The sequence below is a fragment of the Camarhynchus parvulus genome, chromosome 2, assembly GCF_901933205.1.
Source record: "Camarhynchus parvulus chromosome 2, STF_HiC, whole genome shotgun sequence".
NCBI classification, from domain to species: Eukaryota; Metazoa; Chordata; class Aves; order Passeriformes; family Thraupidae; genus Camarhynchus; species Camarhynchus parvulus.
In genome coordinates this window covers 93,922,474-93,948,367 of record NC_044572.1, presented here as the reverse complement: position 1 = coordinate 93,948,367, position 25,894 = coordinate 93,922,474, and the positions used below count along the sequence as shown (strand labels likewise).

At 39.6% G+C, this 25,894-nt stretch overlaps 1 protein-coding gene across 1 annotated transcript; it reads left to right on the top strand.

The window, feature by feature from the left end:
- Nucleotides 1–225: 225 nt before the first annotated feature.
- CNDP1 (carnosine dipeptidase 1) lies at nt 226–16,783 on the top strand. The gene is made up of 13 exons (XM_030971810.1): nt 226–363; nt 1,605–1,705; nt 5,170–5,288; nt 6,102–6,245; nt 7,505–7,667; nt 8,605–8,693; nt 10,666–10,866; nt 12,229–12,313; nt 13,186–13,346; nt 14,722–14,886; nt 15,071–15,212; nt 15,617–15,764; nt 16,616–16,783. The coding sequence occupies exons 3-13, from the start codon at nt 5,211–5,213 to the stop codon at nt 16,719–16,721; spliced, it is 1,482 nt and encodes a 493-aa protein (XP_030827670.1). The 5' UTR covers nt 226–363; nt 1,605–1,705; nt 5,170–5,210; the 3' UTR covers nt 16,722–16,783.
- The last annotated feature ends 9,111 nt before the right edge of the window (nt 16,784–25,894 follow it).

Genomic DNA, 25,894 nt, shown 5'->3' with positions numbered 1-25,894 from the left:
GGCAATCAATATTGCAACACTTTAAGAGCTGACTGCTGGAAATAGCACTGGGTGTTGCAGCGTCACCTGCCAGCAAGTGCAGACCTTGCTGGTGCCTCCCACCAGATATACTCATTGCTGTCACACAGTCTATTGATTTGGATGATACTTCTTTAGTAATCTTCAAATGCAGTCAGGCACTGTGAGCTGGCATTCATTCCCCTGCAGGTGTCTGGATCTTGGTAGCTCCTGGTCCTCTGTGGCTGCACATGGTCAGGGCTGGGCTGGAGAACTGCCACAGGAAGAGCTGTCATCCTCCTCCTCCTCAAGGGTCTCACTCAGCTGGAGAGGTGACTGTGGCTTGATTGCCTGCTGCTACCAAAGGTATGCCACTTATCAACGAGTCTTGTTAAAGGAAGTTAAAACATAAACCTATTATCTCAGTTACCTGCCTTGATGATGATTGCTTAGGGGGAATGTTCCTTTCAATGGAGTCCACCAGTGATTTGGTAAATTAGTTCCTACTGCCATAAACATCTTTATCTCCTTTCATGTCAAATGTACTTTGTTATTTGCAAGCCAGATCAGTCCTGACTGTTTTTCTCTGGGGTGTTTGCAACCCAGTGTTCAGTTTTCATTGGCACCCTCCTCCTGCACCCACCTGGAACGCTGTGTTGTAGGGTGGGAAGTGCATGAAACACATGCTTCAGGAGAGACAAGGAGGCCTTCAGAGCATGTTCAGGACCTACTTCTCAAATCTTTGTAAGTTTAGTTGATATTTCATCAAAGAGTTATCCTAGTTAAAGAATCAACTTGGATTTCTTGTTAAGTCACCACAGAAAAACACTAAGTGTTCCTTTAACAGTGCTTAACAACATGGGAGGAAGTGACACAAAAAATGTTCTTACTGCTAAGGAACAAAAGAAGAGAGCACAACTGACTGCCATGCATTATTTCTAAAAATAGGCATACTACATTTTTCTATAGAGCAGCAACTGCTCCTTTAAATGACATCAAATAAAATACACTTGACATTGAACACCGAAGTCTTTGTTTGATATCTTTCCCCGAATTTATAATTCTTTCAAATAATTTTTCCCCTCCTCATGACGCTGAGATATTTCAGCCTTGCCTGAAATCTTTCTACAGCTTTATTAAACCGACTCCCTTTTTGACAGCAGCTGTTCCAGCTGCCATCTAAATGCTCCTGAGCAGCACTTTGTGTATTAGTAGTGCATTAACATGAAGTTCCTCCAGCTACTTCCCTTCCTCCCTCCCCCCTCCTTCAACTACAGCAAAACATATCTGTTACCTAATTTCTTGTTTGAATTATTAATATTTTGTGCACTCTGCTACTTGGTATCCCCTCACAATAATTTTCCGAAGTTTGCCACTGTTCCTTACTTTAATTAGAGTATTTTTGTGATAATCTATGGTCTTTTCTTTAAGTTTGGTCTCTTTTGAAAATATCACAGAATAATTCCAAATTTCCCTAGGATATTTTGCTTGGTTGTTTGGAGTTTTTTTCCTTCACAGCATTTTAGTTTCCTTGTTTCATTTTCTTAAACAGTTAAATGCTAATGAAACATGACAAAGACCTACGTCTCTTGTCTGCCTCTTTCCAGGTCATTTGCACGTAACTGAGACAAAAAGAGAAAGATACCAGCACCACAGCACACATCCTCTGTAAAAGCAAGCAGCCCTTTTGTGCTTCTGACATTAACAGGTATGTATTTATTCAAGTCATGTATTTATTCAAGGGACCATAAGGTGACTTATATATATAAATATACTAATTATTTTTAGAGTGAAAATGCATAGAATACAGCAGCATAAAAGATTTGACTAGAGGGAGGGGAAATCATGATATGATGGAGACACTGATACTTAAATCCATTGCATGACCTTGGTGCCTCTAGCAGACAGGTTCTGACCTCTGCTATGATCTTCCTCGTTCAAGCGTGGCATAACCAAAATATCTATTTTTTTACATAAATGAACCTGAGAAGCCTGTCTAGTTTTCTACAGTAAGGTTAAATGAGGGTGCATTCAGTGGCCTCTGTTGTAAATGTTTCCCAAACTGAGGTTTGGAAGTTACAAGGTAGAAAAATGAGTGAAATACGTGTGAAACTGAGGTATCCAGCCAGCTTTGTGGTAAAGAAAGATAATGGCCCTGATGTCTCTCTAGATGAACAGCTGATTAAAATCCTGGGATCTCTTGACCAGCAAAACCAGGTTTCATCCCACCTTCAGATGAATTCTCCCTGTACCTTTCCTATTCCTATCACTTTCTTCTGGGGGTGCAGTGCCTTGCACTTTCCCAGAGCCCCTCACAAATGCACCCATCATGGTCCCATCCTCTTCTTCAGCTCATGTGGTGCCCAGCTCCCTGGTGGAATACACTTTTTCAGTCAAAAGCACCAGCCTGAAGGTAAACTTTGCTCACTGGGGACACAGTGCTGGCTGAAGTGAGACTGAGCAACAAGGCACAGGCAGAGCCATTGCCTGGTCCCCCAAAAGTGCACAGTGACAAAAAGAGAATAAAATAACATAAATGGGCTCTGTGCTCAGCTTTTACCTAATGCTGATCATCTCCAAGGACCTTGAGCCCCTTTTGAACATGACCTCCAGTGTCTTGGCTCAGATGCCCTCCTGTATCTACCCAGGTACCAGCCCAGCAAGAGCCAGTGTCTTGTCTGTGCCAGGAAACTCTGGGTTTGCCAGGGTCCTGTTACCACCACCCCAGTCTGGGGCTCATGGTCTTCTCTCCTCTGCCCTGTGTAGCCTGGGAAGTCCCCCTAACCATGCCTGTGGTCCGCACTCTGCCTTCCTATTGCTCCCTGAAAAAATGGGCTTTGGTTGACAAATATTTGCAGCCACTTGCACAGTCCAAGGCTGGAAGAAATATCCAGACTGGGGGTTTTAAGTTTAGGGTGCTTGTTGCAGAATTCCTGTACTTAAGCCTTACCTGAAGAAGCTCAATCCAAAGGTGACTGTAACCTAAATTATCAAAACCTCATTCTCTACCATGTCTTTGTTAATAAATCCCAGAAGCTGCTTTATCTCATCTAAAGTGTCCAGATTTTTTCCATGCTTGCTTTAAAAATTCCTGTAATCATCACTTTTGCTTTAGGACAAATTGCTGCTGCAGTGACTGGTGATGAAAATATTTGAAGGGGATTGTTGATTAGATACAGATTTTGGAGATAGGGTTTACTGTTTTATGGAGAAAAAAATGTGAGTAGAAAATGGTACTTTGCCCATCATTTAAGGCTGGGGTTTAGTATCTTAAAAATACTTCTATATTTAAATAATATGGCTAAATTTAATCTCTCCATCCTAAAAACCACGTCCAAATTTGGATTTTCTTGGCTTGGTTAACTAGTCTTCTCCAAAACAGTGCTTTGCAGATTTACTCTCCTGCAAAATCAGCATTTGGTCTGTTTCAATACCAGTGTTTCCAGTGTTAAGAGATGTCAGGAACTGCACGCTGGGAACTAAATATACTGCCAGAGGCCTTCTCAAACCTTGCAACCTTGCTTCTGTGGGAAGGTTGGAAAATGGGACCCATCCTTCATGCAGCCAGGCTCTCCAGTCTAAGTGAACAATGTTTCCCTCACCTTGTTCATCATGCTTGGGTTTTCAGTCTTCCTTCTCTGTCAGAGAAACAGAATTGAAATTATTAATATTACCACAGCCCATCACCTTAGCAATGCATCAAAGTTAAGGAGTTGTGGATGGATCTGCAACTATACCTTTTGTTACTAGTATGGGATATCTTCAGAAAAGCATTGGGTTTTGTCCTTGGAGTCCATCCTATCACAGCCTGATACAGCAGCTGCTCTGAATTTAGCCCAGCCAAAAGTATTTAGCCATCCAAGGATTACTCTGCTAGAACCAATTCAAGACACTACAGCAACAACTTCAAGCAAACAGGAAAGGAAAACTGGAGGAATAAGAAAAACACACTTTAAAACCTTATCTTGTCAAAAGAAAAAAAAAAGATGGCAGAGAGATTTGCAGGTACTAAATGAATTCTGCACTTATCAAGTATTTCAGTATTGTCACTGTTCTTAATCAACCACAAAAGCTATTTGTTTTCTAATACTCTCCAGTGTCAGGCTTGTTTTCCCTTACTCGTGTAAAATATGGAAAGTGTGTCAGTGAATCAATTTTTCTCTCTTCTTCCGGCAGTCTGGGGGGAAAATCATGTCCTGGGGTGCAGCATCACCATCTGGGCAAGGGAGGGGATTGTCCTGCTCTGTTTTGCACTGGAGTGGCCTCACCTCAAGTGCTGTGTGCAGTTTTGGGTACCACAATATAAAAACGATATTAAACTGTTAGAGAGTGTCCAAAGGAGACTGTGAAGATGGCGAAGGGCCTTGAGGGGAAGCCATGGGAGGAGCACCTGAGGTCACTTGCTCTGTTCAGCCTGGAGGAGATTGAGGACAGACCTCATTGCTGTCACAACTTCCTTGTGAGCGGAAGAGGAGGGCCGGGAATTGATCTCTTCTCTGTGGTGACAAAGGACAGGACCCAAAGGAATGGCCTGAGGTTGAGTCAGGGGAGGTTTAGGCAGGATATCAGGAAAAGGTTCTTCACCCAGAGACTGGCTGGGCACTGGTGCAGGCTCCCCAAGGAAGTGGTCACAGCACAAAGATGACAGAGTTTGAGGAGTGTTTGGACAACGCTCTCAGGCACATGGTGAGATTCTTGGAATTGTGTGTGTAGGGCCAGGTACTGGACTCAAAGATCTGTGTGGATGCCTTCCATTTCAGGATATTATATGATTCTGGAAATGAAGAAAAAGAAAGATGAGTGCCCTGGGCTGTTGGTGTCTGCAAGTCTTGCCCTAGGGTTATCTTCCCAGAACATACAATTTGACGCTTGTGTACTGAAAAACTGATGCAACGAATGTTTCTGTAGAAAATGTTACCCCTATGTTATTTATAATGCTGACACTAAAGATGTTCACTCTTTGGTCATTTTTTCAATTTTTCTTTCAGCATCTTGACTGTGAATCAATGGAAATCTTTATGTGATAAAATGAGTATACTTTGTCCTGGATTGAGGAGATTGAACAAGACTTAAATAAGCTCAGAACTTTGTAAATGTCTCTGCTTTTTAGTGCTGAAAATACATGTATATTGCAGGATGTCTGCAATGTTGACTTTTATCCTTAACTTTCAGATAGCATCCACTTCAGCTCTGTGCTGCTCTCTAAGGCAGTAATGTCCTCCTCATCCTCTTCAGCATTGGAGATGGAGATCTTCCAGTACATTGATGCACATCAAAGTGATTTCATCAAGGTAGGAGCTATATTGCAGTGAAATAATGAGCACAGAGCTGGTGCACCAGAGGCATGGGCTCCTCTGACAGGAGAAGGAGAAGTGCCTGTCACAAAGGTAATGAGCAGGGTTCCAGGTCTGGCATCAAGAGTGCAACATGCACTTCACACAACAAGGCTGGAAGAGAGCAGGCTGCTGGGAACCGCTGGGGTGAAGGAGGGACTTGCATGGACTTCAGCAAAAGGGATGGTTGTGGGCATCCTTTGAGTGTGTTCAGAGAGCCAAAATGCACCTGCATGGGGCATGCAAGCCAGATAGGATGCTCACCCTGTCTGCTTCAGAACTGATTTTTATAGGTTTGCTCTTTAGAAGGAGAGGAGTCTTGGTCTCATGCTGCCTTGTGCTTTCATGTTTGCCAACGCTCTGTGAAAAGACAGAAACATAGTTAATCCAGTCAGTATCAGTTATGCTTTGAATCTATGAGCACTTCTGAATCCTCATGAGAACCACCAAGGTAAGTTGTATATAATGCAATTTGTATAATGCAAACTAGTCAGCATCTAGTCTACCTCCTCTTCCACTGGATTTTAGATCCAGGGTTGACAATGTGAATGCCTAAATGTGAGCACCCTCCCTGTTTAGAAAATCAGGAATCTCAGCCCTTTGGAGACATCTAAGGGACTCTTCTCTATGCTCAAGCCTTAGAGCATCCGTGATAATGCTGTGATGATTCTGCGACAGAAAGGAAATAATCTTCCAGTATGGGATTTCTGATACAAGGGCTGAGGACAACAACATTCTGGATCACCTAATTGCACTTTTCTTCCTGTGCAGGATCTGAAGGAATGGGTGGCTGTGGAAAGTGATTCTATTCAACCACACTTGAGGAAAGAAGTAATGCAAATGATGACATTGGCAGCAGACAGACTTGCAACACTGGGAGCCACTGTTAATTTAGTAAACTTGGGGTCACATCAGGTGCTTATCTTATTCTTGGCCTTAAAACATCATATCTACCCATGGGTCTACCTATTGCATTCAGTGCTATGTACATGTATGTTATGACATATTGTTGTTTTTTGAAAGCTAGATACAAATTTATCAATAGTCCTGTACCTACATGATACCTGCTGAAATCAGGTCTGAGAACTGAGAGCATACTGGGAACCACACAGACAATCCAAATGCAAATTGATGTTCTGTGCATAGGAGGGAGTTTGATGCTTTTAATTGAAGTAAAAGGACTGAGTTTTTTACTGGGGTTTGTTTTTAAACTTTTGTCTATAATGAAGCATGAGAACTAATGCATCATTTGTCACTGAACTTACTTGATGAGGGAGGTTGTTTTTACAAGGAAAATGTCAGACAGGACATCTAGGGGTTAGCTACCTAGACCATCATCTTTAGTTTTCAGAGCTTCTGACAAATGATCCAAACTATTTCCTTTCATTGTTGGAAAGCAATAGGGAAGAAATCATCTCTGAGAAACATGAGTCTCTAATTAACTTACCTTACTGTAGTCATGGGTTTTTTCCTGTCCTGGGCTCTTACATTCCTAATCTAACAGCAATTCAAAAGTTCAATAATAGTGATTGTCTTTTCTTTTCTCTGATGCTTTTGGTGAGGATTCTGATTCTTAGCACAAGGACTCTGAAGTACGGGAACACTTTAATATTCAGTTTGTATCATTTGATAGTTGCAGAGACTGCAATTGGGCTGTGTGGAGCTCTGTTCTGCATAGAGCCACATTAGAGGTTTAGCCTTAACCCGTTTTTAAGACAGTCTGACATAGCTGCTGCCTCCTGCCAGCAACAGTTTTTTTCAGATTCTATGTTTGAACTTACAGGCCTCCTGCCCTCTGTCTGTGGTGAAATCAAACCCCAAATTAATTTGTGTGGCTTTTGACTATTTCAGGGTCCCAATAGACTCCATAGCACAAGGTTACCTCTGTCTTCTCTGGTGCTGGGAAGTGAGAGCTTAGTGAGGAGGGCATTTATGACAACAAAGTGTTTGAAGATTTTACAAAGCCCAGCAGGAAATAGACAGTTGAGGAGAAAGATCCTATTCCTCTGAATAGGTTAGAACTGGAGTCAGTCAGATTTGTGCACCTAATCAAATCAAAGTCAATTGAGTGTAGAAGTATTTTCAATACTGAGAATTCCAGTTGTTTTTGTACATTTGTAAGTTTTAGAAGGCTTGGTTTTCCTTAGTTGCCTTTTCCTAACCTTTCTCCACAGCTGCCTGATGGCCAAGTCGTCCCACTGCCTCCTGTGCTTCTTGGAGAACTGGGGAAGGATCCACAAAACCCCACTGTATGTTTCTATGGTCATGTGGATGTGCAGCCTGCCAAGAAGGAGGATGGCTGGGACACTGACCCCTACACACTGACTGAAATTGATGGTGTGCATCTTCTCATAAGTTTTGTATGATTGTTGGAATACACAACTGAGGTTCTGCGTGGGAGAACGGTTCCTGTCTATTTAACCAAAGCATGAGGATTTCTGTGGAAATCTTTGGGACATGTCCAGCAGCTTTCAGCTTTGATGGTTGTTCTGTGACTAGTGAGATCCATCAGTGACTGCCCAATACTTGGTGTGGAAATATTAGCATTTGTGGTAGAAGAACGTGACGACCCTTTAATGTAATTATCCTTCCAGCACAGCTAGCTGACTGAAGGAACAAAACTAATGGATAGAGGGTCAGCAGATAAGTAAGACCTCAGAAATCCTGATTCCCAGGCTATAACCCCTGAATTGCCCTTTCTCATTATCCGGGATCAATTCCCAACAGCCTTACTGGCATAATTCTTCTGTCTTATTCCAGTGTATATCCAGTGGGGACTGCTACAGAAGTACAGATACACAGATTTCAGTTTCATGTATATAGTGATAACTGTACATGATGTGCAGCTAAAAAAGAAATTAAATACTTGCATTCGTGGCTTGATACTTCTGCCATGGCATTTATCTGTAGGGTTTTTGCTGCTTGTTAGCTGGCCTGAATGATGTGTCCAGAAGCTGCATATTGTGCAAACCCTCCAGGCATATCTGGTATGAACAAACAGTTCCTGAGAAGTAAATTGAAGCTCAAAAACTGGCATGTAGCAGAAACCACAACATAATGCATAGGAAAGGGGGGAAAAAAAGTGTACCAGTCCTTTGGGAAGCACCCAAACACTCATCACTTTATTTAAAATGAGTCAGTGATATCCTGACACTTTTGGCACTTCTTCTCTCCATCACTAAAACTTCTGTGGGAACTAGAATTTGCCAATTACACTGAAGTGATGAGGGAAAAGTCAAAGATTGCTTAACAACTTTCCTCTTTTCCTTTTAAGGAAACCTCTATGGTCGTGGAGCAACAGACAATAAGGGACCAGTCCTAGCTTGGATAAATGCAGTGGAAACATTTAGTGTCTTGAAATTAGTAGGTATCAATGGTGACTTTTTTATTATTATTGCTAATTTTTAGTATTATATGTTGTTATTTTTTATTATATCTCTGGAGGGATGTATTTACATTCCTGAGTAAGATGATACTTCTCTGTCCCAACAGACTATATACAATTTGAAATATTAACTGTTTCTGATGCAACACTTAGGGCACTGGTCCTACTCCAGTAAGAGTTTGTCTTTGAGCATTCCTGTTTTGAACAGTCTGTGTGCAATGTAAATACACTGTTGCTGCCATTGCCCTGCAGAGGAAAACACACGGGGAAGCATTCAATATGTATTACATACATTCAATATGTATTATATACATTACACAGCTCTGATAATTGTTCAGTTCTCTTGAGAGCTTTTAAAATGGTAAAATAACAGACATTACGGAATGCTGATGAAGACTCATCTCTGCTGATACATTCTGCTGATCTTTGGTTTTGTCTGCCTACAAGATGCCTTCAATTTATGTGCCTGTGTGAGGGGAATAAGCATCTAAAAATGTTCATCCAGAATGGGCTGTTATGTCACCAACGGACCAGATTTATCAAAGCAAATATTTTTAATGGGTGCATTCACCAAATACAAACACAATCACTCAGAATCTGACAGATTTCTGAGGTCAGACATTTGCCCCTAAATTACTACAATGGCCGACACAGCCATCTACAAACAATTTAATAATTTTGGAGTACTCTTACCCCCAAGGTCAAGGTAAACCAAAAATATATTTTAGGCTTGTAACTGGGTTAACTACCATCCTTTAAGCTGAATTTGAACGACACATTCTGTTAGTGTAATGAGAAACAGTTATCTGTCTCTTGTATGACATTATGGCACAAACTGAGCATTAAGTCTTGATTTTTTTAAAGTCCCCTTACAACCTTCTGGAAAACATGTTTTTCTTGCATCTATAGTACTGAATTCAGACCTTGGTCTGAAGCCCTAGAAAACACACATTATTTGCCTAAAGAGTAGTTGTTTTAAGTGGATATGGTTATGGGTTTGACATCTTTCTAGTTTTTTCAAATCACTAATAGCTATCTTGACATTTTAACAAACAAGCAAAAAGGAATTTTTGTCATTTGAAGCCTTTCTCTAGAAAACCGCACAGTCCATCAAACAATATTCATAACAGTTTGTTTCTAAAATTTCTGTGGCCAGCTGATGATCCATCAGTGAACCCATCCATGACACAAGTTGATTTAATTTTACATATTTGTTCTTGCCTTTAATCTGAGCAGCGAATCAAAAGAGAAAACATCTTAAAACCTCTAATGAGAAAATGAATTGCAACAGGAAACTAAGTTGAAATTTATGCCCCCTATGGGATGTGTCAGCATTTTCAACTCCCACTATTCCATAATAAAAGTTCTCCTAATTACTCTTGGAAATGCATCGTTATCAACCAGCAGGCTTGCAAATTTACGAGTGTTAAAAGACAATTATAGTAGAGTCACTGACAATGTTTTTATCACCATGCAAGTCTGGTGATAGACAACATTGGGAAAACCACAGCCAGTGGCTCCCACATGGGCAGTAACAGTGGAAATGTAAGGGGCAGGAAATTTTCTGTGAAAATGTAATTGCTATTAGACAGTTATAATTTCCAAAGCAATTTGAATATTGAACAGCTCTGACAGAAAGCCTGTTTAATGAGACATTCCAGCAAGTTTTCTGAAAATGCAAAGAAGAAAAAAAGACATCACTTATTGTCCTCTGAAAATGAATAGTAGATAAAAACATGAGGAAAAGAACAAGTTTTTCTGGGAGCCTATATGTGTCTGTCACTGGCTTTTTTAATGTAGCAAGTTATATATCCTATGTACTCATCCAACATCTTTCTTATCCTAACACAATTTGCATAACAAACCAGTCTGCTCCTAATTTTAAAGCTTTTTAAAAAAAAAACCAAAACATGCTTGTTTTTTACTCAGACTTTTCTAATTTTTATGTAGGCTATGCCAGTGAACTTCAAATTTGTAATTGAAGGCATGGAAGAAGCAGGATCCTTGGGGCTAGAGAAGGTACTTGAGGAAGAAAACGAGAGCTTCTTCTCTGATGTTGACTATATTGTAATTTCAGACAACCTGTGGCTCAGCAACAAGAAGCCTGCCCTTACCTATGGGAGTCGGGGCAATGCCTGCTTCTTTGTGGAGGTAAAGGACACAGGCTCACTCCAGCTGAGCCTCTGACAGGGATGATGTAGCTGTACTTACATCTGCATGCAGAGAAAGACTGAAGGAAAGCTTAATATTTACAAGTACAGAGCTTTCTTCTGCATCCCTTTTGGCTTCTGCAGATTCCTCTCCTCATTTCAGTTCCATTAGCCTTATTTACTTCCAATAACTTCTCTTCAATCATTTCTTCTCTTGATCCCTTCCCTATCCCATTACTCTCCTGCCACCCCGCCAGTCTCTGCTCATTTCTCTCTTGTGGACACCATCCCTACACCTGCCTCTCCAACTCCCTCCAAAACTACAATTTCTGCTGCTCTGCCCTTTTGCAGCAGATACTGCTCTGTATAATGAATTAGCCTAAAGGGCCTCAGTTTGGCTGGATCTCTGGGTCTAAAAGCCACATAGAATTTTTGTAAACACTGGCAGGAGTAGATAAAAGTTCACTGTAGCAAACATGCTATATTTAGTAGGCAATGTGAGCTACTGTGAAATAAAGAGCAGAAATTTCTCATTTGGAAATGCTTCCTGATGAAGCATAAAAGGAATTCAGAGAGAAGATTAAAGAACTCGAGAACTAAAGAAAAATCTGCATTAACCTTTATGTCTGAAAAAGAATGATTTTTTTTTTTAAACTGAAAGAGCCTTGGCAGCCTTGATTCAATTCTTCTAAGTCTAGATTAAGAAAAATGATGCTATTAAAACATCAAAAATGATCTCTCCCTGCTAGTAGACAGTTAGCTGTAATGAGGTTTTGAGAAGAATAAACAGGTCCTTTGCAGGAAAATATTTTATGATAAACTCAAGTATGAAAATGTGTCTGGAAAAAGAGCCCATTTAATAACTCAAATGCCTCTATTCTAACAACTTATTATTCAAGAGACCTATAAATTTTTATTTGTTGCAATCTTGAATTAAGATTGGACATATATTCTTAATATCAAACAAGATTATTTTTTGCCTTTTTTAAAGAAGATTTTGCATTAAATAAAAAGGGTAGACAACTTGAAGAATTTATTCTCCAATGTTAGAAACAGTAATAATATGCAAATGTTTAATGTATGATGTCTTTAATCTTACTGAAGCAAAAGAGGGAGTGGAGGAGGACCCTTGCTCTCAAATGTGTGAGTGCTACAGACAGCTGAATTTCTCTCTCTTAGTGGTTGACAACAGAGCTCCATCTTCTCTGCCAAAGCAGATTGTTCCCGACATGATGTTTTCTATTTAATAATTAGGAAAAAAATAATTTACTGTTCATTTGTGATCTTGTTCAAAAAAACTGGACCCACCAGACAGAAGAATAAGGTAGTGAGTGTTCAAATGTAACCAGTGGCTTTGGTGCAGGTTGAATGTGGCAGCAAGGACCTTCACTCTGGAACTTTTGGGGGCATCATTCACGAGCCGCTGCTGGACCTGATAGCGCTGCTGGGTAAGAACACACATCACTGCTCAGGGGCAGCTGGGGAGAGCTGCCCATCATCACCTAGCGAAGGTCAGGGCCATGAGTAGTTGTTGTAAGGCAAGTCTCACTGAAGAAAGATCCTCAGATGTGGTCACCAATTGTTGTGTTGTTGCGAGGGTCCCCAGGACGAGGTGAGACATGAGAATCTGACTCCAAGTTCTTAGAAGGCTGATTTATTATATTATGATATTATATTAAAAGAAAATGATATACTAAAACTATACTAACGAAAGAGAAAGGAGACATTAGAAGACTAGCAAAGAATGAATAATAAAAACTCGTGACTGACCAGAGTCCTGACACAGCTGGACTGGGATTGGTCATTAAGTTAAAACAATTCACATGGAACCAACCAAAGATGCACTTCTTGGTAAGCAACCTCCAAACCACATTCCAAGCAATCAGATAATTATTGTTTACATTTCGTTTCTGAGGCTTCTCAGGAGAAAAATGTAAGGCCAGTAAGGCCAGGACTTCAGACATGTTAAGCTGATGTCAGTCACACATCAATTAAGAACATTTAAGGATTGCAGGCAACTTTAATACATGCACACATAGCAAAACCTGACTTTTTAATGCTGCTTTGTATCCCAGTAGGATGATGTTTTCATGTCAGAAGCTGGGCTGATACATCACACACTACACACAAACAGCAGCTCAACGATTTTCTTAATAAATATGTAAATGTATCAAGTTTGGTGAAGCAACTTGACAGATGCAAACAGTTGTGAGGCTCTCTAATTTGGTAAAGAGCTAGGTAGAAGGGAAAAGGTGTTATGATTGCCAAGGGGAAGAAATACTTGTACCCCTTTTACTGATATCTGTATCTTATTTTGTAGACAGCCTTGTGGATTCCACAGGTCATATTCAGATCCCTGGAATCTATGATAGTGTTGCTGCCCTGACAGAGGAGGAAAGGAAGTTGTATGAGTCGATTGAATTTGATCTAGAGGAACATAGAAATAACTGTGGTGTGAAAAAATTCCTCTATGGCACCAAGGTAACATAAAATCTGTATGAATACTCAGCAGAAAGAATTTAAATCACCTATTTGTAGCATTTATATATAAAGCCAAACTGAAAGATATTTTCAGTCAATGGCAAGCTCAAAATAAAATAAAGGAGCACTGAGAAGTAAAAGATAAATAAAATCAGTCTGCTGAAAATGTAAGGCACTGCATCTGGGGAAAGTGATCTGAAATATGAATAATCAATTAAAAGTAATGATGCAAAACTAACAGTGTAAGTCTCCTTTCCTTGCCTACCCCTTCCCTCCCCCTAAGCCTAATCAGCCAAATAAAACATGCATTAAAATGTCTACATTTAGGTTACACAGTAGGAAAGAAGTTGTATTCAGGTCTGAAAAAATGGGAGGCAGCCTTAGGCAGATATGTTTTGGATGGTCTTTATTTAATACACATTTTGATGCCTGCCAAGCCCGCCATAAAAAGCATCCAAAGCTACAAGCTTCTCCTTACCAGCAATTAAAAATTATATCCTAAATAAAAAGCCAGCAGGTAAGGGCTGGCTTGGAAAGATTTCTCTGCATAAGAGTGGCAGCTGGGAGAAAGGAGTTGATTAATTTTTTTATCACTAACATAATTATTGTGGCATAGGTTCTGCTAACAGGGATGCTTTTATAGCTTTCAAATTACCTAAAGCTAGACTGTAAGAATCAGTAATACAAAAGTATAATGTAACTACACTGAGTTTTGATGCTTTACATGTATGAGGATGAATTGATGTTAATTTTATGTGTAGATAAAGGTCTAGTCTCATAAAACTGAAGGAAAGCAGCAGCACCCTGAGGTTCTGCATGAAGACCAGTTTATAATTTATATATTTCTCCTATTTTCCTTAGAATGATAGTCATAATATTTTGTTTTCCCTCTGCATCTTCTCCAGGAAAACTTAGTTACTGAAAATTATAATATTTCCTATTGTGCTTTTTAGTGTTCATTAGTAGAATTTCTTCACTGGTATCATCTGGGTTGGATCTGGCTTTGTGGTTTTTCCAGTGACAAGTTCCAGGATAAACAGGCAGTCAGATTAGAAGTTGTTCTGATACTACTTTTCACTATGAAAATTTACTTTGAAGATTTTTAAAATAATGCTCTATTTTTCTCATTTTTTAAGAAAAACTATTACCATCCAAATCATTCTATGACTGAAAGTAGTAGTATTTTTTAAAAATAAAAATACGCGTGCATGGGTTTAAATAAAAAAAATCAAGTATCTTTAAAATACAGAGGTCTCCAAATACAAATTTTAGGATGGAAAAAGCTTGTTTATATAAATTGTTGCTTGTTTATATCCCTTATATTTTTGAATTTTTAAAGGGTCCCAAATCCCTTATAATTTGAATTTTTTTAAAGGAAGAAATACTTCTACACCTGTGGCGTTACCCCTCTCTCTCTATTCATGGGATTGAAGGAGCTTTCCATGAACCAGGCATTAAAACAGTCATTCCAGCAAAAGTAATTGGCAAATTCTCAATCCGTCAGGTCCCCAACATGGACCTTTCGGTTGTGAAAAAACAGGTAAGAGACAAATCTTTTCTTTGGCCACTACCGTGTAGACTAAATCTCTCTTAGCACCTCACAAACCTAGACTTGTAGTAAACTGAACGTTTTTAGCACTTATGTCTTTCCAAGAGAAGGAGGAATGTGGGTATAAGCTTGAGTTGCAAGATGAAAGCTTTTTTGAAAAGAATTTTCCCTACAGGTGGTGGAACACTTGGAGGGTGTCTTTTCCAAAAGGAACAGTCCAAACAAACTGAAAGTGTCCATGCCTTTGGGTGTAAAGCCTTGGCTTGCTGATTTTAATGATCTACTATATAAAGCAGCAAGAAGGGCAATAAAAACAGGTAAGTTCCTTTTTTTTGCCCCCCATTTTTAGTGTGTCTGTAAGTGTGCAGGGGCATTGTGTTCAACAATAAGGCAAAGCAGATTTCCCAATTCAGTGCTGCAGCCTCTTACCCTTGCAAATCTCATTGATTTTGATTGAACAACTCATCAGCATCTTCCATACCTTGTTAAATTTTGATATGTTTTATAGGAGTAGCCAAAAGGCCTCGCTTACTTATTTTTGTATTGATAAGAAATCAGAGGTTTAAAGAGCAGAGCTGATTTGTTAAATCAATTGGCTACACACCCAAACCCATTTCCACTCAGAAGCTCTTAGTATCAGCTCTTTCCTTAAATCTATGATAGCAGAAAAAAGCACCTGGATTACACCTATTTATTAATTAATATTTCCAATATATTTCAGTTTTTGGAGAAGGTCCAGATCTCATCCGTGATGGCTCAACAATTCCTGTTGCCAGAATGTTCCAGACTGTAACACAGAAAAGTGTGATGATGCTTCCAATTGGAGCGGCTGATGCTGGGGAGCATTCCCAGAAGGAGAAAATAAGCAGGTTTATTTCATTTGTCAGTTTCTGCTACTAGATAAGGGGGGAGAACTGAAGTCCCTTGGTACCCATGAATGAGCATGCCCAGATGGGAAGCTTTGCTGTGCATTGGGCAGCCCAAACCTACTATCTCCAGCACACTAGATGCTGTGCTAAACAAGAAAGGAAAATTCCCAGTCTAACGCATACCATTATACACATTTCCCTGGGTATCTACTCAGTCTTTAAATTCATTGCATTGGCAATCTTCATATCTCTAGCAATGAAATTTGCCTCTGGTCTGAACGACGATGGTGTGGATGGGCACTCTTCCATCACAGCATCTGTTTTGAAGAGCACCAATCACAGACATGGTTATGTGAGGATTTTGATGGTTTTCAGTATAAACAGCTATCAAGAGTTATTTATAGTCCAGGGACCAAAACTAGCATAATTATACAAAAAATAGCTTAAACTTGTCACTGGTGTTTATTGTTGGAGGCACCATGGTAAGCCACTATTCAGTGCGTTGCCTGAACACTTGTGCAGGCTCTGAGTCAATTCATGCTGAACTCTGGAGAGAGGAGAATCCTCAGTAACTCTCAAATTATTTTTGTCTCTCCTCATTAAAGCCTCAACGCTGCTGGCTACAGGTAATACCAATTTGGGTATGTAAACTGGAAAAAGTTTTCTGAAGTAAATCCAGAGGAGTACCAAATTGAAGGATGTGCAGCACTTCTGTGCACTGGGTAATTTTTGGGGGTTACCAATATTGCAAATTCCTCTGAAGACTCATAAAACTTCACTGGACTATGTCCCTAATTTTGAGAGCAGGACAGCCTGACAAGACTTCATTGTGTTTCTTTCCTTCTTCACAGACACAACTATATTGAAGGAACCAAATTGTTTGCAGCTTTTTTCCTGGAGATATCAAAGCTACATCAGAATTTACATGAAACTTCCCACACAGAGACTATCAACTGACAGACTATATCAAGAAAATCAGCAAAGCAATTTCTTAAATTTTCTAACTTAAATAAAACATATAAATCACATATTCAGTGGTTGTGAATTGGTGGGGAAAAAAAAATAAATGCTGTGCTATTTTCTGGCATTCTACTAAATGGCATGCATTTGTTATATGGTCCATCAAGTGATCTTATCCCTAATGCTGTAAAATAGGGTTAGGGATAATTAATTCTTGCTGAATGGAACACGCTACATTTTAGTTTTAAACTTCAAGACAAAGGGAATTTATACATCCATTTTATCAAAATTACTTTATTTCTGTTTTGTAGTATCACTCTTTATGCTGCCTAGCTCACATTCCAGTTTCTGAATATGAGCAATACACACTGCAGTTTCCTCCTAACTATATATAAAATTATACTTACCTAATTCTTTGAAGAAAGATCTACTATCAAATGAATCTCTTTCCTTGTCCTTCACTGAAGGTTTTAAATAGGAAGTGCAATGAAAACTCTTGTTGAGTTTGATGTGAAGATTTGCCTATTTTTATCTATTTACGGGTATAATCACTGAAGTAAGTAGAACTACAACAATAAACAAACGTTTCCCGGTTTGGATTCTGCCTTCCCTCTCATCCAAATCACCTCTAACTATGCTGTGAGTAGTTTTAAAAATCACTTAATGTTTTCTTTATGTGACTTTCTTTCCATACAATAGAAAGAAATTTTTATAAACATCGGTTCTGGCCAAAGTCTGTCATCAGAATGGTGTTTGTTGACCCAATTAGCACCTTTGAAAGATTCAGTTAACATTAATACTTAAGTCAAAAAGCAAATGATATATTTTGAAATAAAAACAAACTAGTTGAGAGCTCTGTTTGCTGTTTAGGCAAAACATCCAGCACAAAGCTTATAATTCAAATCTAGATTTTTTAAACTTTAAAATGTGATTTTTACTCTAACGTAATTCACACACAACCAAACCAATGGGACCAGTAGTGTTACCCCTACTGTTTAAAAAAATTACATTACGTAAATTACATAGAGTACTTGGGATGCTTCCTTTTTCTCCTGTTACCTCCCTGCAAAAATCTGCAAGAACAAAGATGTGGATGCAGAGACAATAGAAGGGACTACTCATACATTCTCAATAAACACCCATCTTCAGTCCTACCTGAGACTGTGAGACAGTTCAGCTGCAAGAGCTGACTAAGGATTCTGGCTCTGGCTGCTGATGGTGTTCAAGGGGAAAAGGAGGACTCAGTTCAGCGTCTTACTTGGCACTGCTGACTGCAGAACTGCAGTGTACTCCAGGACAAGGACCAAAAGCCTCAAAGACCAGAAGACTCTGGTTTGCATATCATCAACTTGCAGAATAATTCTCTGTGGCTCTCAGTTCCCTTCATCTGTTGAAAGAATTTAGGAACCATCATTGTCATCAATGTTGCAGTGATGAGTACTCCAGTGTCTGCACAGGACTCAGGGCAGGTTGGTCCATGCTTAAAAGCTATCACACCACAGAGGTACATGAGGGAATTTTGCTGAAATATTTCAAGACATATAATTGATGTTTCAAGACATATGTTTGACATAAAACATTGCAATCTCTGGGCTTGCAGTGGTTTTACAAGTTACAGAATCACACAGACTCACAGAATATGCCAAGTTAGAAGAGACCCACAAGAATCATTAAGACAAAGTTTTAGTCATGTACAGAACCATCCCCAAATTAGCTTAAAAGATAATGAAAAGAAAGCTCTGCGCATAAGTATGACCCCTTTTGGCAGAAGAGCTGGAAAGTTGGTGAGATGGAGGTGGCAGATTTCTTCACAAAAGAGGGATGGAGACTGTGTTTTAGGAATATGACTGCTCTGAAATACCACTATGCTATATGCTATGTGTTCTACAACATTATGATGCTGGAATATGGGCTTATTTAGTTTTTACTGTTGCTCTTTGGGATGACAAATAAAATAGAGCCAAAAAAGAGCATCATTTTATAAGCACAGGTACTCTCAGGGCAGTGCACTGTGAAATAAGGTTTGGTTTGCAATAGCCACTTACTGTCAAGTTAAAACTATGTGAGGGAAACAGTGGGCCACTGAATTATGCAGACCATCTCCATGCCTCCTTCAGTCCCAGAGGAGAGAAGGAGCATAAAACTTCAATTTCAGATTCTCCTGTCCATGAAAGAAAGAAAGCATTAAGAAAGCAACTTCTGCCCACAAGAGTGTTGAGAGCTACTCTTTCCTTCTTAGATCAAGAATGAGTATCCACCCTGTCTTTGCTTTTTTTTTTAATATTGGGCAGCATCTCATCAGTCTTGTGAAAAAAAAGGTATGCATTTTTCTAAGGTCTGTAGTGTTATACAACATTTCTAGACATGTTTCTTCTTGGGTGCACTAACAGCTATTTGTTGCCACAGTAAATTAAAGATAACTCCACAATACTAGTGTTAGAAATAGGATTAAAGTTTGCTTCTATTCGTTAGCCTTATTCTAGATGTGCCATATTCCATGTCAGAGCATATTAGATATTCTCAAATTGTGACCAACTAACTACAGAAATCATACGTACAATTTGTGTGTCTACATATGCATGTTACATATGTACGTAACTGTATATATATGAACACTTCCAAGATCTAATCCAGTTATTGATTTAAAAAAGAAAAAATCTTGTCCATTCTGACTCAGGCTTTTTCTTAGTAATGACTGGATAATGGGAAAACAACATTGTGGAGATGTCCAAAAGCAGAATCTATATCTCTGAAAGCTTGATACAGATATCAAGACCTGGATCACAGGATAATAAAAGGATTTTAGTTGGAAAGGACCTTAAGGATCATAAAATCATAGAATCGTTTGGCTTGGAAGAGACCTTTGGAAACCATCTAATCCAAGCCCACTGCAATGAGCAGTATCAAGCAGATCAGGCTGCTCAGAGCACCATCCAAGCTGACCAGAAATGATCCAGGGATGGCACATCCAACCACCTCTCTGGGCAGCCTGTGCCACTGTTTCACAGACCCCAGAGCACATTGAACAGTACTAGGTGCCTGTACGCAGCTGGTCAAGTTCTGCCCATTTCCCTGGTAGAGGAAGACTTGGCACAAGTTTTCCGTTTTCTTGTAGGCTGTACATCCATGTTGTAGGGAACTGAACACTCAAGAGTGGGATCATATTTTTGTACTGATTAATAATGTGAAAGAATAAATTAGAACATTTAAATTTCCATTTCAAATCAGTGGGTTTAAGTGTGAAATTCGCTTTTTATATTAGATAAACATAGGTTTTAATCCTTAAGTAATGTTTCAAAAGAGAAGACTGAAAAGTGTGTCAGCTAAAATCATGGAGAATAAGATGCTGACAATAGGAGCTGAAGGCATGAGAGATGAGCAGCCTCCTGAGACTGAGAACTAATCAGGTCATCATCTGCTTAGCCTGTGAAAGTGGAAATTAGGCTTACTCACGTAGTTATGGTTTTACTTTTCAGTAACACTACTCCCAAGAAGTTTAACTTTGACTCCTGCTCGTTATTCCTTTCAGAATACAGCATTTGACTTGTTTCACAAAATGTTCTAAAATGCCTTACTAGTTAAGGACGTTCATAGTCCATATTTAGACAGGGAAGATTGTGCAACTGTGCTTTTATGTGTGACACAGAGGCTCATGCCACAGTGGCTGGTGTCAGAGACCCATGAGTTCCCTTGTTTCTGCTGGAACATTCCAGCTGCAAGTGACATGTAAAGTTAGACACTTATTGCTTCAAGGTGAAGCTTAACTGATTTTCAGGTTTTCACCTTGTATCATAGAATATCTAGAATTGGAAGGTACCCATACGGATCATTGAGTCCAACTCCATGTATATTTGTATTTGGAGCTGGAGACACATCATGCCCTTTAGGAGTTGTGTCATTAAATATTTTAAACAAATATATGAATAGAAAAATATGAACAGTTCCTTGTTAACAGAGTGCATATTTGTCTGGTTTGCTCTACTGCCAGATATTTCAGTTTTCTTCTCACTTGCATTCTTCAGAACAGTGTATGAAGAACACCTCTGTGTTGCAGATAATTTTGACAAATATGCAGCAAGGCTTTTTCTGCAATGCTGCTACATTAGATTACATACAAGTAGACCAGGAAATTATCTGCTAACAACACAAGCATGGTGCTATGCAATCTTAAAACCTCTTTTCAGATTTTTTTTCAGCTATGAATTTGAACCAGTGTGAGTCTTCTTCCTGAAGTCACTTAGAAGTCATTTCAACATTTCCACTTCCTTCTAAAGAGGTGAGTCACTGTCTGTTGTAATGGGAGGATCAGCAGCTCCCACTTTTCAGCTGGTTGTCACACGGAATGGGTTGTTTGAATGGAGGACAATGGAGACAGTTCCTACTTACTTGATCAGCTCTCACAGAGTTTTAAAAATTGTAAATACTATCTGAAAATGTGCTTGTATTTTGTTATGCAATTTCACTCAGATTCTTTGAGTGAAACATGCCACATTCACTCCTCAAGGCAGGAGCAACAGGTGTGTCTTTAAGGACTTAAAGACATAAGTGAAAGTGCAAACACACTTCCACAGGTGTGAAATTTGGATTAGTTTTGCTAAGAAACTTTACTCTTGGGAGGGGAAAAAAACCAAACAAAACCTTGCTTAAGCACCAAAGTCCACCCTGCATAAGGTGCATCCCAACAGCAAAGAAAAAAGGTCATATTCCTTACTTGATGAGTGTTTGAGAATTTCATTGTGTAACCAGAAAATTCTTCCTTTAGAACTAACAGTATAAACATATTCTTATTTCAGTGGATGTAGTTCTAACAGGACTAGGATGCATGTGTCAGGTGGATAATATGTTGACTTAGTGAAGATGAAAAATAAGGATTAAATCTCTATTTCATGTAGCAAACTTTTTTTGCATATTATTTTCTGATCTGCTACCACATTAAATTTTAATGTATTGATGCATAATGTACTTGATGTTTGTATTTGAGATATATGTCTATTTGAGAAACTTGCTTTGTGAGTTTGCAAGAGATTAATTATACAGTCGCAGGGCTGTAAATTCTGGCAAGCTGGACATCTTCACACATAAGAGACAATACATGATAATAAATGGCTCTCATTTCACTGCAATAAATTATTATTAAAATTAGATGAATTTTTATTAAAAACCCACAGTACAAGAAAACTAAATCCTTGGAGGTTTGGCAGAGTTGGCCTCCAGACGGACTTAAACATATCCGTGGTTAAATGAAACCAGATGTTGTGGATATATGGGTGGATAATGCAGACTTTGCTACCTGTCTCATAATCATTTTGATGATCTCTCATTATGAAATAACATGACATGTTGGCCAATTGCATGTTCCCCATCCTTCCAATGCAATTACAATTTTCTTATTTCTTTTTTTTATATTTGTAAGAATAATTCAAACATCACGCTTATTTTTCAATTGTGGAACTGAAGGGGAGCTTAGAATTGAAACTGTAAAATCTCTGTAATAGAAAACTGAAAATAATCAACATGACACACTCCTGACATGAAGAAACAAGTGGTGGCAGAGCCCTCATATGAATTTCATGTAGGTTTGCATCACTCTTTTTTTTTTACGATTAGAAATCCAAGAGCTAGTACTGCTTTACTTGTCTCCTGTGCATTACTGCCTTCCTGACAAGCCATCAAATTCCACAGGCAGGGTTAACGCCCTCAATTTGGCAGCAACCCTAACACTCCAGTGGCAACTTCAAAAGAGAAAGCTTCATTTAATCACAGTGGAAGGACCAGTAAAATCCTGGAAGTGCATCCTTTCTAGAGCTGCCTTTTTTGAGGGCTACTGGACACCAAAATTTATATATAGTCCACTTTTTATTGAAAAACTGTGGAATGAAAAGTCCATTTTAAACAAAGTAACAAGCAAACAAACAAAAACATGATAGATGCTGTGCTAGCTTCACTCCTGGTGAACAAGCTAGCAATGGCAGTCAGTGGTCCCTTGGCTACGTCACCCTTTTAAAGTGCACACCAAATGTATGGGCTCAGGAAAAAGGATATTTCACCTGCAGTGTTCTAGAGGTGCTGATGTATCTTAACATTGGATTTTCTGGAGGGAACATCTTGAAGACTTAAAGATAAGGTCCATGTGTAAAATTTTTGCCTGTGTGCTTCAAGTAACGTCAGTTATTTGTCAGCATGAAAAAAAAGCCCACATCTGATTTAATGGTATATTGATATTGATGTTTGTATCTAGAAAGCTGCACGCACGGAGACGTAAGTGAGGTCTCCTGCCTGCATGATTTGTATTGTGTATGCAAAACAGTTTAGTTGTTGGTGCTTATATACAATTGCTTTCTATGACCATTTATTACTATTTATTTTTTAGAGGTTGGCTACTGTGACACTGAGCAGACACCTATATCACTACTGTTTTAGACTTTTACATCTCATAGATGTTACACAGTTCTCTTACCACCCCTCACCTGGACTGTAATCTGACTTTAGAGAAACATAATTCAGATTATTCAGGATGAATTATTCAGGATGAATAATTATTCATGGGATCTGATGAAAGATCACACGTGACTCTTCAAGTGCCTCTGTGAAGATACCTCTCTGTGCACGTGCAGGTAGACACCCATGGCCCCCATTCTTCTGTGCTGCAGGCTGAATAGAAAGCCTTTAATACTATTGGCAAGACTAGGCCTGGATAATGCATCATTTGGGGGGTAAAGGAAAGGATTTGCAGTCATTTTTACTTTCTTTCGTTAAGTGGGGGAACTTCAAGCACTATCTTGTTTTTCTTCAAATTCTTGCAACTTTTATCTATAAACTTAAACACCTATAAAAGTATTTTAATTGCAAAAACCCCTTTCAATCACTTGAAGCAGCTCAAAAATATTTTTCCCCCCTAGATTTTATGTAACAACAAGAAATTCAAACTAATCCTTTGTAGGTATTCCATTAAAGCTCAGGTGCTTTCTTTCTTATTTTTCTCATTTATATTGCACTTACAGTAGCAGGAAAAGTTGGGAAACCACATAATTTTACTACATTTTTACCTGCCTGCATAAGGTTCTTTATACCACAACAACAACAACAAAAAAATAACAAAAGGTACCTAGCAGTGGTACAAAACTACCTAGTTTTGTTAATGTAAAAATGGTTAACTACTTGTACTTCAAACAAGTTCCTTGGCACGACTGGGCAGCGAACCCAGCGGGTAACACGAAGTGAGTCAGAAGGTGCAGCCTTTAATGACAGAGCGGGCACGGGTGCCACGGGCAGTGTGACCTCGGCGGCACAAGGGTGCAGCCGTGCGCTGACGCGGCCACTCCTCCTCGGGTTCCCAGAGCTGTCGTGGCTGCCCGGCTGCGGAGCGGGGCTGTGCCGGCTCGCTCTCCATCCCTTTGGACACCAGGGGCAGCGGGCACGGAGCTGCCGTCACAGTTCCCTCCACAGGGGCAGCTCCCCACAAAACCACATGGCAGCTGCAGCCACCCGGCTTCAGCCAGCCCACCCGTGCTCAGGTGTGGCGCTGGCAGTGCCCTGGTCCCGCTGTGACCCTGCCGAGCTGACCAGAACACAGAACCTGTGTTCTGCCCAGGCCGCCCTTCGGCCGACGCAGTGCCGGAACAGCTGAGCCATGGATCACAGTGGTGCTGCACCAGTGAGGGAGCAGGATCATAGGACCACGGCCGATTCACAGAATTGTTCATTGAAATTGTCCACTGTTAAAAAAGACCTTTATCGAGTCTGTCAGGAAAATCCACAAACGCCAGAGCTTTATGTCCAAAAAGGGGACAGAGGAGTCCTGCAACTTTATTTGAAAAAGGGAGTCAGCTGAGACACACACCCGCCGAGTTTTTTCCCCTCGAGGTTTTGGAGGGCACAGCTTCCTTTTATTCCAAATTCCTGGCCCCATGTTGCCCAAATTCCTTTCCCCACTGCCTGAGGCACTAGGAAGGTACAGCCTGCCCGAACCGCCTATCGCATATTCCCCCCTTGAATGAACTATTTTACCCCAAAGCTCAAAAACTCAGGCTTGTGCAGATCCTTGTCTGTTTCAGGAGCAGAACTGCCTGGGCTCTGCAACAAACCTGCTGCCCCAAGGCCGTAGAGACATTAAAACCCATTTCAAAGATGTTAACAGCCATACCTTCACCCATCAAATTGTGTGTAGAGACATAAACTTTCCTCTCAAACCAACAATTACCCCAGCACTGCCAAGTCCACCACTAAACCCTAAGTCCCCAAGTGCCATATCTAGACATCCTTTAAATGCCTTCAAGGATGCTGACTAAAGCAAATTCCATCAGTTTGAACAGCGTGCAGCAGCAGGTCAATCAAACTGGAATATTGCACTTTGCTTCTTGAATCACACATCTTGAAAAATGGGCAAAATAACTTGCTTTAAAAAAGGGAAGGTATATACACGTGTATATATATGTATAGGTAATTGAGACTAAAAAGATTCTTGGTGTTTACATCCTAATTATTCTGTTTCATGTTTTCTTAGGGGTTGGAACTGCAGACTAAAGGTATATGCAACTCTTCTTAAAAAATTTGCGACTCAGTGAAAAAACAGTAGTGGTTAACTTGATATCCTACAGACACCACCAGTCCTTTGGAGGGCCTGCCAGCGACATTCTACCTATGAGATCACCACTGAGTCATGGGGATTTTTCTTCTCAACAACTCTGGTAGGAAATCCCCTGATTTAGAGTTGGTAAGTAGTATTATGGTGACTGCCTTTATCCTGCTGAATGTCTGACTTCTGGTAGTAGTAGTTACAAAGCTGTGTGTGTTTTCTGTACAAGAGCAAACACAGAATATTGAGTAGGAAAGGCAGGGAGAGTTTTAAGTTACACAGCTAAGTCAAGTGCTGATACTACTCTTGGAATGAGTAACAATTCTAGCAAAATCAGTATTTTGGTGTGGTAGAAATATAGCAACTGCAGAATCGTTCCTAGTGTCTGTTAGAGAATAAATATAGTCTATATTTACAATCCATTGATAAACTAGTTTATTAGATAATTAAATTCTTATTAATTACTCATTGACTTATTCAGCTTGCATTCTAATATATCTTTATTAGTGGAACTATTTCAGAACACAGAACCACTTTTCAGCACAACTTTAGTATTCTGTATATACCTAAGCCAGAACATTAAATGCACAGATGT